General features: G+C 33.2%; 1 protein-coding gene across 10 annotated transcripts in view; it reads left to right on the top strand.

Moving 5' to 3' along the window:
* The window catches only part of LOC123558608 (F-BAR and double SH3 domains protein 2-like), a 115,958-nt gene that overhangs the window by 63,970 nt on the left and 35,214 nt on the right, over positions 1-16,774 (top strand). For all 10 annotated transcript variants that reach the window (XR_008371103.1, XR_008371102.1, XR_008371104.1 and 7 more), the window contains one exon: positions 14,071-14,122. Coding sequence is in view for 6 of the 10 variants with exons in the window: in XM_053544181.1 (XP_053400156.1) it covers positions 14,071-14,122 (52 nt within the window). In the remaining 4 variants the exon portion in view is untranslated. The remainder of the gene's footprint in view (positions 1-14,070; positions 14,123-16,774) is intronic.

Genomic DNA, 16,774 nt, shown 5'->3' with positions numbered 1-16,774 from the left:
ATGATCTGTATTTGAAGTTGCTGCTATGAATGGTTATTTCCCAGCACAGACATGTGCTAATTATTTGTAAAAATCAGCACAAGTAAGTACTAGGTAATAAAGACATACGTTTGTCTCTCTTTCTGTTGACTTTCACTTCTGTTGATATGGTCTGTATTTGAAGTTGCTGCTATGAATGGTTATTTGCCAGCACAGACATGTGCTAATAATTAAATGTAAATCAGCACAAGTAAGTACTAGGTAATAAAAAGATAGATTTTCCGTTTCTGTTGACTTATACTGCTCTTGATATGATCTGTATTTGAAGTTGCTGCTATGAATGGTTATTTCCCAGCACAGACATGTGCTAATAATTAAATGTAAATCAGCACAAGTAAGTACTAGGTAATAAAGACATACATTTGTCTCTTTCTGATGACTTTCACTTCTGTTGATATGATCTGTATTTGAAGTTGCTGCTATGAATGGTTATTTCCCAGCACAGACATGTGCTAATAATTAAATGTAAATCAGCACAAGTAAGTACTAGGTAATAAAAACATACATTTGTCTCTTTCTGTTGACTTTCACTGCTGTTGATATGATCTGTATTTGAAGTTGCTGCTATGAATGGTTATTTCCCAGCCAAACATGTGCTAATTATTTGTAAAAATCAGCACAAGTAAGTACTAGGTAATAAAGACATACGTTTGTCTCTTTCTGTTGACTTTCACTTCTGTTGATATGATCTGTATCTGAAGTTGCTGCTATGAATGGTTATTTCCCAGCACAGACATGTGCTAATAATTAAAATTAATGTAAATCAGCACAAGTAAGTACTAGGTAATAAAAAGATAGATTTTCCCTTTCTGTTGACTTTCACTGCTGTTGATATGATCTGTATTTGAAGTTGCTGCTATGAATGGTTATTTCCCAGCACAGACATGTGCTAATAATTAAATGTAAATCAGCACAAGTAAGTACTAGGTAATAAAGACATACATTTGTCTCTTTCTGTTGACTTTCACTTCTATTGATATGATCTGTATTTGAAGTTGCTGCTATGAATGGTTATTTCCTAGCACAGACATGTGCTAATAATTAAATGTAAATCAGCACAGGTAAGTACTAGGTAATAAAGACATATATTTCTCCCTTTCTGTTGACTACACTGCTGTTGATATGATCTGTATTTGAAGTTGCTGCTATGAATGGTTATTTCCCAGCACAGACATGTGCTAATAATTAAATGTAAATCAGCACAAGTAAGTACTAGGTAATAAAGACATACATTTGTCTCTTTCTGTTGACTTTCACTTCTGTTGATATGATCTGTATTTGAAGTTGCTGCTATGAATGGTTATTTCCCAGAACAGACATGTGCTAATAAGTAAATGTAAATCAGCACAAGTAAGTACTAGGTAATAAAAAATAGATTTTCCCTTTCTGTTGACATACACTGCTGTTGATATGATCTGTATTTGAAGTTGCTGCTATGAATGGTTATTTCCCAGCACAGACATGTGCTAATAATTAAATGTAAATCAGCACAAGTAAGTACTAGGTAATAAAGACATACATTTGTCTCTTTCTGTTGACTTTCACTGCTGTTGATATGATCTGTATTTGAAGTTGCTGCTATGAATGGTTATTTCCCAGCACAGACATGTGCTAATAATTAAATGTAAATCAGCAGAAGTAAGTACTAGGTAATAAAGACATACATTTGTCCCTTTCTGTTGACTTTCACTTCTGTTGATATGATCTGTATTTGAAGTTGCTGCCTATGAATGGTTATTTCCCAGCACAGACATGTGCTAATAATTAAATGTAATCAGCACAAGTAAGTACTAGGTAAAAAGACATACATTTGTCTCTTTCTGTTGACTTTCACTGCTGTTGATATGATCTGTATTTGAAGTTGCTGCTATGAATGGTTATTTCCCAGCACAGACATGTGCTAATTTTTTGTAAAAATCAGCACAAGTAAGTACTAGGTAATAAAGACATACGTTTGTCTCTTTCTGTTGATATTCACTTCTGTTGATATGATCTGTATTTGAAGTTGCTGCTATGAATGGTTATTTGCCAGCACAGACATGTGCTAATAATTAAATGTAAATCAGCACAAGTAAGTACTAGGTAATAAAAAGATTATTTTCCGTTTCTGTTGACTTTTACTGCTCTTGATATGATCTGTATTTGAAGTTGCTGCTATGAATGGTTATTTCCCAGCACAGACATGTGCTAATAATTAAATGTAAATCAGCACAAGTAAGTACTAGGTAATAAAGACATACATTTGTCTCTTTCTGTTGACTTTCACTTCTGTTGATATTATCTGTATTTGAAGTTGCTGCTATGAATGGTTATTTCCCAGCACAGACATGTGCTAATAATTAAATGTAAATCAGCACAAGTAAGTACTAGGTAATAAAGACATACATTTTTCTCTTTCTGTTGACTTTCACTGCTGTTGATATGATCTGTATTTGAAGTTGCTGCTATGAATGGTTATTTCCCAGCACAGACATGTGCTAATAATTAAATGTAAATCAGCACAAGTAAGTACTAGGTAATAAAGATATACATTTGTCCCTTTCTGTTGACTTTCACTTCTGTTGATATGATCTGTATTTGAAGTTGCTGCTATGAATGGTTATTTCCCAGCACAGACATATGCTAATAATTAAATGTAAATCAGCACAAGTAAGTACTAGGTAATAAAGACATATATTTCTCCCTTTCTGTTGACTACACTGCTGTTGATATGATCTGTATTTGAAGTTGCTGCTATGAATGGTTATTTCCCAGCACAGACATGTGCTAATAATTTATAAAAATCAGCACAAGTAAGTACTAGGTAATAAAGACATACGTTTGTCTCTTTCTGTTGATATTCACTTCTGTTGATATGATCTGTATTTGAAGTTGCTGCTATGAATGGTTATTTCCCAGCACAGACATGTGCTAATAATTAAATGTAAATCAGCACAAGTAAGTACTAGGTAATAAAAAATAATTGTCCGTTTCTGTTGACTTTTACTGCTGCTTGATATGATTGTATTTGAAGTTGCTGCTATGAAGGGTTTTATTTCCCAGCACAGACATGTGCTAATAATTAAATGTAAATCAGCACAAGTAAGTACTAGGTAATAAAGACATACATTTGTCTCTTTCTGTTGACTTTCACTTCTGTTGATATGATCTGTATTTGAAGTTGCTGCTATGAATGGTTATTTCCCAGCACAGACATGTGCTAATAATTAAATGTAAATCAGCACAAGTAAGTACTAGGTAATAAAGACATACATTTGTCTCTTTCTGTTGACTTCCACTGCTGTTGATATGATCTGTATTTGAAGTTGCTGCTATGAATGGTTATTTCCCAGCACAGACATGTGCTAATAATTAAATGTTAATCAGCACAAGTAAGTACTAGGTAATAAAGACATATATTTCTCCCTTTCTGTTGACTACACTGCTGTTCATATGATCTGTATTTGAAGTTGCTGCTATGAATGGTTATTTCCTAGCACAGACATGTGCTAATAATTATATGTAAATCAGCACAAGTAAGTACTAGGTAATAAAGACATACATTTGTCTCTTTCTGTTGACTTTCACTGCTGTTGATATGATCTATATTTGAAGTTGCTGCTATGAATAGTTATTTCCCAGCACAGACATGTGCTAATAATTAAATGTAGATCAGCACAAGTAAGTACTAGGTAATAAAAAGATAGATTTTCCCTTTCTGTTGACTTACACTGCTGTTGATATGATCTGTATTTGAAGTTGCTGCTATGAATGGTTATTTCCCAGCACAGACATGTGCTAATAATTAAATGTAGATCAGCACAAGTAAGTACTAGGTAATAAAAAGATAGATTTCCCCTTTCTGTTGACTTACACTGCTTTTGATATGATCTGTATTTGAAGTTGCTGCTATGAATGTTTATTTCCCAGCACAGAGATGTGCTAATAATTTATAAAAATCAGCACAAGTAAGTTCTAGGTAATAAAGGCATACATTTGTCTCTTTCTGTTGACTTTCACTTCTGTTGATATGATCTGTATTTGAAGTTGCTGCTATGAATGGTTATTTCCCAGCACAGACATGTGCTAGTAATTAAATATAAATCAGCACAGGTAAGTACTAGGTAATAAAGACATACATTTGTCTCTTTCTGTTGACCTTCACTTCTGTTGATATGATCTGTATTTGAAGTTGCTGCTATGAATGGTTATTTCCCAGCACAGACATGTGCTAATGATTAAATGTTAATCAGCACAAGTAAGTACTGGGTAATAAAGACATATATTTCTCCCTTTCTGTTGACTACACTGCTGTTGATATGATCTGTATTTGAAGTTGCTGCTATGAATGGTTATTTCCCAGCACAGACATGTGCTAATAATTTATAAAAATCAGCACAAGTAAGTACTAGGTAATAAAGACATACATTTGTCTCTTTCTGTTGACTTTCACTGCTGTCCATATGATCTGTATTTGAAATTGCTGCTATGAATTTTTATTTGCCAGCACAGACATGTGCTAGTAATTAAATGTAAATCAGCACAAGTAAGTACTAGGTAATAAAGACATACATTTGTCTCTTTCTGTTGACTTTTACTGCTGTTCTTATGATCTGTATTTGAAGTTGCTGCTATGAATGGTTATTTCCCAGCACAGACATGTGCTAATAATTAAATGTAAATCAGCAGAAGTAAGTACTAGGTAATAAAGACATACAATTTTCCCTTTCTGTTGACTTTCACAGCTGTTGATATGATCTGTATTTGAAGTTGCTGCTATGAATGGTTATTTCCCAGCACAGACATGTGCTAATAATTAAATGTAAATTAGCACAAGTAAGTACTAGGTAATAAAGACATACATTTGTCTCTTTCTGTTGACTTTCACTGCTGTTGATATGATCTGTATTTGAAGTTGCTGCTATGAATGGTTATTTCCCAGCACAGACATGTGCTAATTTTTTGTAAAAATCAGCACAAGTAAGTACTAGGTAATAAAGACATACGTTTGTCCTTTCTGTTGATTTCATTTCTGTTGATATGATCTGTATTTGAAGTTGCTGCTATGAATGGTTATTTCCCAGCACAGACATGTGCTAATAATTAAATGTAAATCAGCACAAGTAAGTACTAGGTAATAAAAAGATAATTTTCCGTTTCTGTTGACTTTTACTGCTCTTGATATGATCTGTATTTGAAATTGCTGCTATGAATGGTTATTTCCCAGCACAGACATGTGCTAATAATTTAAATGAAATCAGCACAAGTAAGTACTAGGTAATAAAGACATACATTTGTCTCTTTCTGTTGACTTTCACTTCTGTTGATATTATCTGTATTTGAAGTTGCTGCTATGAATGGTTATTTCCCAGCACAGACATGTGCTAATAATTAAATGTAAATCAGCACAAGTAAGTACTAGGTATAAAGACATACATTTGTCTCTTTCTGTTGACTTTCACTGCTGTTGATATGATCTGTATTTGAAGTTGCTGCTATGAATGGTTATTTCCAGCACAGACATGTGCTAATATTAAATGTAAATCAGCACAAGTAAGTACTAGGTAATAAAGACATACATTTGTCCCTTTCTGTTGACTTTCACTTCTGTTGATATGATCTGTATTTGAAGTTGCTGCTATGAATGGTTATTTCCCAGCACAGACATATGCTAATAATTAAATGTAAATCAGCACAAGTAAGTACTAGGTAATAAAGACATACATTTGTCTCTTTCTGTTGACTTTCACTGCTGTTGATATGATCTGTATTTGAAGTTGCTGCTATGAATGGTTATTTCCCAGCACAGACATGTGCTAATTATTTGTAAAAATCAGCACAAGTAAGTACTAGGTAATAAAGACATACGTTTGTCTCTTTCTGTTGACTTTCACTTATGTTGATATGATCTGTATCTGAAGTTGCTGCTATGAATGGTTATTTTCCAGCACAGACATGTGCTAATAATTAAATGTAAATCAGCACAAGTAAGTACTAGGTAATAAAAAGATAATTTTCCGTTTCTGTTGACTTTTACTGCTCTTGATATGATCTGTATTTGAAGTTGCTGCTATGAATGGTTATTTCCCAGCACAGACATGTGCTAATAATTAAATGTAAATCAGCACAAGTAAGTACTAGGTAATAAAGACATACATTTGTCTCTTTCTGTTGACTTTCACTTCTGTTGATATTATCTGTATTTGAAGTTGCTGCTATGAATGGTTATTTCCCAGCACAGACATGTGCTAATAATTAAATGTAAATCAGCACAAGTAAGTACTAGGTAATAAAGACATACATTTGTCTCTTTCTGTTGACTTCCACTGCTGTTGATATGATCTGTATTTGAAGTTGCTGCTATGAATGGTTATTTCCCAGCACAGACATGTGCTAATAATTAAATGTAAATCAGCACAAGTAAGTACTAGGTAATAAAGACATACATTTGTCTCTTTCTGTTGACTTTCACTTCTGTTGATATGATCTGTATTTGAAGTTGCTGCTATGAATAGTTATTTCCCAGCACAGACATGTGCTAACAATTAAATGTAAATCAGCACAAGTAAGTACTAGGTAATAAAGACATACATTTGTCTCTTTCTGATGACTTTCACTGCTGTTGATATGATCTGTATTTGAAGTTGCTGCTATGAATGGTTATTCCCAGCACAGACATGTGCTAAGATTAAATTGTAAAAACCAGCACAAGTAAGTACTAGGTAATAAAGACATACGTTTGTCTCTTTCTGTTGATATTCACTTCTGTTGATATGATCTGTATTTGAAGTTGCTGCTATGAATGGTTATTTGCCAGCACAGACATGTGCTAATAATTAAATGTAAATCAGCACAAGTAAGTACTAGGTAATAAAAAGATAATTTTCCGTTTCTGTTGACTTTTACTGCTCTTGATATGATCTGTATTTGAAGTTGCTGCTATGAATGGTTATTTCCCAGCACAGACATGTGCTAATAATTAAATGTAAATCAGCACAAGTAAGTACTAGGTAATAAAGACATACATTTGTCTCTTTCTGTTGACTTTCACTTCTGTTGATATTATCTGTATTTGAAATTGCTGCTATGAATGGTTATTTCCCAGCACAGACATGTGCTAATAATTTGTAAAAAATCAGCACAAGTAAGTACTAGGTAATAAAGACATACATTTGTCTCTTTCTGTTGACTTTCACTTCTGTTGATATGATCTGTATTTGAAGTTGCTGCTATGAATGGTTATTTCCCAGCACAGACATGTGCTAATGATTAAATGTAAATCAGCACTAGTAAGTACTAGGTAATAAAAAATAGATTTTCCCTTTCTGTTGACTTACACTGCTGTTGATATGATCTGTATTTGAAGTTGCTGCTATGAATGGTTATTTCCCAGCACAGACATGTGCTAATAATTAAATGTAAATCAGCACAAGTAAGTACTAGGTAATAAAGACATACATTTGTCTCTTTCTGTTGACTTTCACTGCTGTTGATATGATCTATATTTGAAGTTGCTGCTATGAATGGTTATTTCCCAGCACAGACATGTGCTAATAATTGAATGTAAATCAGCACAAGTAAGTACTAGGTAATAAAGACATACATTTGTCTCTTTCTGTTGACTTTCACTTCTGTTGATATGATCTGTATTTGAAGTTGCTGCTACGAATAGTTATTTCCCAGCACAGACATGTGCTAATAATTAAATGTAAATCAGCACAAGTAAGTACTAGGTAATAAAGACATACATTTGTCTCTTTCTGTTGACTTTCACTGCTGTTGATATGATCTGTATTTGAAGTTGCTGCTATGAATGGTTATTTCCCAGCACAGACATGTGCTAATTATTTGTAAAAATCAGCACAAGTAAGTACTAGGTAATAAAGACATACGTTTGTCTCTTTCTGTTGATATTCACTTCTGTTGATATGATCTGTATTTGAAGTTGCTGCTATGAATGGTTATTTGCCAGCACAGACATGTGCTAATAATTAAATGTAAATCAGCACAAGTAAGTACTAGGTAATAAAAAGATAATTTTCCGTTTCTGTTGACTTTTACTGCTCTTGATATGATCTGTATTTGAAGTTGCTGCTATGAATGGTTATTTCCCAGCACAGACATGTGCTAATAATTAAATGTAAATCAGCACAAGTAAGTACTAGGTAATAAAGACATACATTTGTCTCTTTCTGTTGACTTTCACTGCTGTTGATATGATCTGTATTTGAAGTTGCTGCTATGAATGGTTATTTCCTAGCACAGACATGTGCTAATGATTAAATGTTAATCAGCACAAGTAAGTACTAGGTAATAAAGACATATATTTCTCCCTTTCTGTTGACTATACTGCTGTTCATATGATCTGTATTTGAAGTTGCTGCTATGAATGGTTATTTCCTAGCACAGACATGTGCTAATAATTATATGTAAATCAGCACAAGTAAGTACTAGGTAATAAAGACATACATTTGTCTCTTTCTGTTGACTTTCACTGCTGTTGATATGATCTATATTTGAAGTTGCTGCTATGAATGGTTATTTCCCAGCACAGACATGTGCTAATAATTAAATGTAGATCAGCACAAGTAAGTACTAGGTAATAAAAAGATAGATTTTCCCTTTCTGTTGACTTACACTGCTGTTGATATGATATGTATATGAAGTTGCTGCTATGAATGGTTATTTCCCAGCACAGACATGTGCTAATAATTATATGTAAATCAGCACAAGTAAGTACTAGGTAATAAAGACATATATTTGTCTCTTTCTGTTGACTTTCACAGCTGTTGATGTGATCTGTATTTGAAGTTGCTGCTATGAATGGTTATTTCCCGGCACAGACATGTGCTAATAATTTGTAAAAATCGGCACAAGTAAGTACTAGGTAATAAAGGCATACATTTGTCTCTTTCTGTTGACTTTCATTGTTGTTGATATGATCTGTATTTGAAGTTGCTGCTATGAATGGTTATTTCCCAGCACGGACATGTGCTAATTATTTATAAAAATCAGCACAAGTAAGTTCTAGGTAATAAAGGCATACATTTGTCTCTATCTGTTGACCTTCACTTCTGTTGTTATGATCTGTATTTGAAGTTGCTGCTATGAAATGTAAATCAGCACAAGTAAGTACTAGGTAATGAAGACATATATTTCTCCCTTTCTGTTGACTACACTGCTGTTCATATGATCTGTATTTGAAGTTGCTGCTACGAATGGTTATTTCCTAGTACAGACATGTGCTAATAATTGATAAAAATCAGCACAAGTAAGTACTAGGTGATAAAGACTTACATTTGTCTGTTTCTGTTGACTTTCACTTTTGTTGATATGATCTGTATTTGAAGTTGCTGCTATGAATGGTTATTTCCCAGCACAGACATGTGCTAATAATTAAATGTAAATCAGCACAAGTAAGTACTAGGTAATAAAGACATACATTTGTCCCTTTCTGTTGACTTTCACTGCTGTTCATATGATCTGTGTTTGAAATTGCTGCTATGAATGGTTATTTCCCAGCACAGACATGTGCTAATAATTAAATGTAAATCAGCACAAGTAAGTACTAGGTAATAAAGACATACATTTGTCTCGTTCTGTTGACTTTTACTGCTATTCATATGATCTGTATTTGAAATTGCTGCTATGAATGGTTATTTCCTAGCACAGACATGTGCTAATAATTTGTAAAAAATCAGCACAAGTAAGTACTAGGTAATAAAGACATACATTTGTCTCTTTCTGTTGACTTTCACTTCTGTTGATATGATCTGTATTTGAAGTTGCTGCTATGAATGGTTATTTCCCAGCACAGACATGTGCTAATAATTAAATGTAGATCAGCACAAGTAAGTTATAGGTAATAAAAAGATAGATTTTCCCTTTCTGTTGACTTACACTTCTGTTGATATGATCTGTATTTGAAGTTGCTGCTATGAATGGTTATTTCCCAGCACAGACATGTGCTAATAATTTTGTAAAAATCGGCACAAGTAAGTACTAGGTAATAAAGGCATACATTTGTCTCTTTCTGTTGACTTTCACAGCTGTTGTTATGATCTGTATTTGAAGTTGCTGCTATGAATGGTTATTTCCCAGCACAGACATTTGCTAATAATTTGTAGAAATCAGCACAAGTAAGTACTTGGTAATAGACCAATTCCTTGTGACTCTCTGAACTGTTTTTGTGCTATTAATTTGAAAATTGCTGCTATGAATGGTTATTTCCCATGCGTACTGTTTCATTTAGAGTTGGGCAGAAAACGTTCATTTGACTTACAGGTATTAAGATAGTTTCCTTGATCTTATTTTTTGCACCTAGAATCTTAAAATAATACGTTAAATATTTCTTGAATTTGTTTTACCAAATGGTTGTAAAGTGATCTCATTAGGGATTGGAGTTTGTAGCAATTGATAAAACATTTAATTTAATTTGAATTTTACTTGAAAAAAGAAGTAATTCATTTTTATAAAATGCAAAAATAGTTCAGTTTTATACAAAAAATAGGTTATTTTATATTATATTATAAATGTAAATAGTTCATTTTGATGTAATTGTAAAAAACAAAAAAAAAAAAAAAAGCAACAAAAACATCATGTAAATGTTATAATAAGTAATTGATAATTTACAACTATTATAAGATGATACAAGTAGTAAATACCTTTGTTTCTTGAACATGTTACTGTTGGATGGTTGAAGTGATATGATTTTGATTGAGATTTTACAGCATTTTATAGAAAACTAATTAAAATTTAAAATCTACTTTTTCAGAAATTCTACTCCAGTATCTCATTAATTAATTGACTGTCTTAATTATCTTCTACAGTAAAATTTAGATTTAATTGGATGATCTATTACTCATTATCAGTTTAATGAACATCAATTAAGGGAAGTAATTAATTAGTGTTTGAGTAACTGTTTTTCTCAACTTTTGGAATAAACATTATGTTTGAAAATTATTGTCTGAATATTATAAAATTATAATTAAAGGCAGTAATTTTGTGTATTGTACTGAATATTGGTTTTTTAATGAGAAAAATATTCATGCAAAATAGCAGTACATTTGAATATTAAATTGATTTCTTTTAGATTTTATTTGTTTTTAATGTAATGATAGTGTTTACTAAAGAAAACTATCAAATTATGTTGTATATTATTGTACAAGTCTAAAAATTCTATTGTGCTTTTAATTTTATATTAAAAACACCGTTGAAGGAGGTATCCAGATAGAGAATGATTCAGAGTCATAATTAGATTTATAGAAATGATGCATATGAACTTAGTACACAATCAGAACTAAAAGGGATGGAATAAAGAAGTATTAATTCAGGGATACCTTGTAATAGGTTAATCAAATATACAAACCTTTGGCAAATCTAGACATAACAATTACCAAAAATGGGAAATAAACAGAAATTACTTTATTTTATGTTCGTAACAAAAAGTATGGCAGCCACATTATAACCCAAGACATATCACCCCTTGGAGTTCTTGTTTTTGGTAACCACAGAAAAAGCCATAAATACTACAGACGGTATCTTTCTTAAAAAGGAAATATTGTGTTTATAAGCTAATAAAAAAGATGTATACAAATGGCTGGAGAGTTTACAATAAAATGTCTGCAGCTTTAAAGGCACATCATTCAACAACAACAAAAAAAAAATTGTTAGATAAAAATGCTATATTTCTTAAGAATGCTTTGAAAGTTAATTGCTGACAGACTATATGTTACTGAAACACATGAGAATTAGTTGTTTTTACTAATTTTTACGATGAAAACCGAAAAGTGTTTGTACGTTTGCAACGCTTCGAGGTAAACTGCCTCAATCAAAATATGTATATTTAACACGCATTGAACACTAAATCCTCCATAGCGCTGTTGGTAGCGACAGCGAAAAACTTTTTTATTGCCACAGCGGTCAGGGTTCAGTTACCAACGTGGTCATCTTTTTTTTTTTATTTGGCATTTTTGGAATAGTTTAGAAACAAAAACTCGTATTCAAATATTCATAATATGATCAAACTTCAGTATGAAAGAAAAATTTTTTTAGCCAAAATCTGGAGGTCAGTGCCTTAAAGGAACACTCTAGATTACTCAGACCAGTAGCTATTTCTGGTCTTTTGGGATCATGGAGTCCACTCAACCTTTTATATGTTACAGTTCTGCAAAAGCCAGTTCTAGCTGGCACAAGGAGTGTTAGACATTTCATTATCTCGTATCCATTCAAATTATAGTATTGCATTCTATGAGGGATGGTCCAGAATTAACTAGTCTGTTGTGGTATTTCTTTCACAAAACTTGATATGCTGCACATAATTTTTAGCTCGACTATTCGAAGAATAGTCTAGCTATTCTACTCACCCTGGCGTCGGCGTCGTCGTCACACCTTGGTTAAGTTTTTGCATGCAAGTACATACAGCTATCATTTAAAGGCATATAGCTTTGAAACTTTTTTATTCTTTTTCTAGGTCAATTACCAACCTCACTGGGTCAAGTTCCATAACTCTAACATGTATTTTGAGCAAATTATGCCCCCTTTTGGACTTAGAAAATTCTGGTTAAAGTTTTACATGCAAGTTACTATCTCCAAAACTAATGCAGATATTGAATTGAAACTTCACATGTGTCTTCGGGGTTATAAAACTAGTTGATAGCACCAAGTCCCATAACTCTGACCTTCATTTTGGCCAAATTATGCCCCCTTTTGTACTTAGAAAATTTTGGTTTAAGTTTTGCGTGCAAGTACATACAGCTATTACTAAAAGGCATATAGATTTGAAACTTATTTTTTCTTTTTCTAGATCAATTACCTACCTCACTGGGTCAAGTCCCATAACTCTGACATGTATTTTGCCCAAATTATGCCCCCTTTTGGACTTAGAAAATTCTGGTTAAAGTTTTGTGTGCAAGTACATACAGCTATTACTAAAAGGCATATTGATTTGAAACTTATTTTTCCTTTTTCTAGATCAATTACCTACCTCCCTGGGCCAAGTCCCATAACTCTGACATGTATTTTGAGCAAATTATGCCCCCTTTTGGACTTAGAAAATCCTGGTTAAAGTTTTACATGCAAGTTACTATCTCCAAAACTAATGCAGATATTAAATTGAAACTTCACATGTGTCTTCGGGGTTATAAAACTAGTTGATAGAATCAAGTCCCATAACTCTGACATGTATTTTGGGCAATTATGCCCCCTTTTGGACTTAGAAAATCCTGGTTAAAGTTTTGCGTGCAAGTACATACAGCTATTACCAAAAGGCATATAGCTTTGAAACTTATTTATTCTTTTTCTAGGTCAGTTACCATCCTCACTGGGTCAAGTTCCATAACTCTTAACATGTATTTTGAGCAAATTATGCCCCCTTTTGGACTTAGAAAATTCTGGTTAAAGTTTTACATGCAAGTTACTATCTCCAAAACTAATGCAGATATGGAATTGAAACTTAACATGTTTCTTCGGGGTTATTAAACTAGTTGATAGCATCAAGTCCCATAACTCTGATATGCATTTTGGTCAAATTATGTCCCGTTTCGAACTTAAAAACTCTTTTGATATTTAACATTTTGGGTAATAATTTCCTGCTTCTGTGACAATATTTCGAACAGTCGAGCTTGGCTGTCTTACGGACAGCTCTTGTTTTTTCTTGAATTTGAGTGATGATAAAAATTGTGGTTAATTTTGGATCACTCCTTGTGTACCTAAAACAGATATTCTTACAGAACTAGGAGGCCTCCGCAGCCGATTGTTTAAGGTTGCTGACTTAAATTACTTGCCCCTCACCGATGTGGGTTTGAGCCTCACTCCTGGCTTTGAATTCTTTCTGTGAGGAAGCCATCCAGCTGACTTATGGAAGGTCTGGTTCTACCCAGGTACCCGCCTCTGATGAAATATTGCACGGAGGGACACCTGGGGTCATCCTCCACCATAAAAGCTGGAAAGTTGCCATATGACCTATAATTGTGTCAGTATGATGTTAAACCCAACAAAACAGACATATCTTACATTACTGCTTAATATGTTGAAACTGTTATATATTTTCAGACTGCAAGAGCAAAAGCTGAAGCAAGAATAGAAGCTCTCAGGCAAGCTGGAGGTATGTCTTTACTAGGGGTACTTTATTCATACTTTAACTGTGATCAACAGGCAAAATCATTTTGTGGTAGTAACACAGATTGTACAGGAAAGTATTGCTAGCTGGTGGTTATTCCAGAGGCAGAATCTGGACACATATTCATCAGTGTTTCAATTCTGAAATTTACACTCATTCTGAAGAACGGCAAATATTCAGTTTGGTAACTTTGTCTGTAGCATATTTATACTTCTGAAAATTATACTGAGCCATCATTAGTTGCAGAATAAAGATTCCTGCCAAGTTTCCTTGCAATCTGTCTATCAGACAATACCAGAGCAAAATGAAAATTTAGCATTTCAAACTCTTCAAGTTTTAGTTAAAAGTTGGGGGAATATTGGCCCTGGGCAAATTTTAATACCAGGAAAATAATCTTTTGAGTATGCATTCAAATTTTATATATCTGAAGCAAAACCTATGTTAAAAAAATGGACCTCAGTGGCTGAGTGATTTAGGACACTGACTACAAATCATTTGCTCCTAGCCTCTGTGGTTCTGCTGATATCTTTCTGTGAGCAAGCCATTTAGTTGGTTTGATGAAGGTTGTGACTCTGCCATGGTGTCCACCCAAGTTGAAAATAATTTGCAGAGCGGCACATGGGGTCTTTTTTTGCTGCAAAGTTGCACATGACTTGCATTGTGTTGATGTGAAAGAAAACGAAAAAAAGAAACAAAAATCCTGTAAGACGGTACTCCTGTAAGAATATATATAAGATTCTTTCACTGGTTGTAGGTGCAGATGAGAATTTCCAGCCTCGAGGGTAACTTAGACCCGTCCCTAGATTTGCCACTATAATGCCACCCTTTTCAATGGTGGAGTATTTAGACAATTTTCCACCAAAATGCCACCTAAAATGACACCAAAATGGTGAAAAAATGAACAGGACCGTGGCAAACCCGTTTTACACTAAATTCCACCTCTTTCCACTTGTGTACACCTTTAGGTGGCAATAAGTGGAGTATTTAGACAGTTTTACACCAATATGCCACCATTATGGTGGAAAATTTGTTTGCCACTTAATTCCACCAATAGCCACCTTCATGGTGGCAGTAAGTGGAGTATTTAGACAAATTACCACTAAAATGCCACCATTATGGTGTAAAAATATTTTCCATTAAATGCCACTTACTTCCACCTATCGCCACCTAACAGGTGGCAGTAAGCAGACAAAATTTCACCAAAAGGCCACTATGGTGGCAGTCCTATTTTCCACTAAATGCCACCAAATAGCTGGCAATATTAGGAAAATACGTTGCAACAAGTGGAAATTGGCTGCACCTGCTGAATCTGAAAAAACTCAGTAGTAAGCAAAAATCAAATTATATTAATATATTTTTTATTTTTATGAAAAATCAAAGATTCTTCACAAGAAATCACAAAAGATCTGAACACGAGGATCAGGATGTTGTCAATGCAGTCTTATTTTTTCATATTCCAGGATGGCTTAAGTAGATGGCAAATGACTCTCCAAATTTCACTCAGGACTTTAGATGTAGGGCCATTTTTCCAGCACACAGTCTGTAACAGCAAACCATACAATGTCATCTATTAATAGATATATTTTTCTAACATTCTGAATAATTTTGCAGAAAATTGTAAATTTCCTCTAGAAAATATATGAAATCAAAAGACTAAACTGTAACTCACTGACATAACAAAGAACTCTACAAACTTAATCTATGCCAAAAACTGTGAAATCATTTAAATTCGCTGGCATCAAATTTCAAGCAAACGTAAAAAAAGGACTGTTTCGCGTGGGCTTTAATTCGCACATTTTCAATTTATAAATGAAAAAATAAAAAACAGCGCGGTCTTAAATTCACCCATCGGTTCTAGCCCGAAAATAAAAATGATTTCACAGTAATATGCAACATCCTTATTATAACTATGAGAAGTTTCATCAAAATCTACATTGTAGAAAAAATTCTATTCACTCAAACGGTTACATTGTTTTGTGGAAATATATGCATCTTGAATCAATAACAAGAACTTGAGAATGGATTACTTGTTAGGTAGGAATTTATGGATTGAAAAACAATTAAAGGGCAATAACTTTGGTTACTGAAGTGATCCTGATGGAAATTGCACATGCACATGTCCTGTAGTGATCTACATTTTTGTAAAGTTTCATGAAGATCCATCAATAGGTGCAGGAAAAATCCCTATTTTTAACCAAATCAAGGGGAAATTCTTCTTTTATTAGGTAAATAATTGAGCAGTGTTAATGAGCTTATAATAATTACATGAGGTTTAGTGATTCTATAGACAAAGCTATAAAAATATTATTCCAATTACAAGCATTTTCATTTAATCCGACGGACAGATAAAAAAGAAAGGACAACGCCAAAAATAATATCCCTCTGCCTTTGGCAAAAGGTAGTAATAGCACTTGGGTTTTTCATCACATTTATAATTAATATTTATCATATAATATGCCAGGAATTTCTATTAATTGGTGTATTTCTTTAAAAAATAAGGGTTATTTAAACATTAGCTTTTATAAAAACATATAATATTTACCTGATTCAAAATTATCTTGATATGTTTCTTTTATGCAGTAATAAGCTGTGTGCTGCTCAGGTATATACAGTCAGGCAGGCATATCATGTCACAAA

Source organism: Mercenaria mercenaria, chromosome 5, assembly GCF_021730395.1.
Source record: "Mercenaria mercenaria strain notata chromosome 5, MADL_Memer_1, whole genome shotgun sequence".
NCBI classification, from domain to species: domain Eukaryota; kingdom Metazoa; phylum Mollusca; class Bivalvia; order Venerida; family Veneridae; genus Mercenaria; species Mercenaria mercenaria.
The sequence above is the reverse complement of the archived record's forward strand: the minus strand, read 5'-3'. Positions and strand labels throughout refer to the sequence as shown.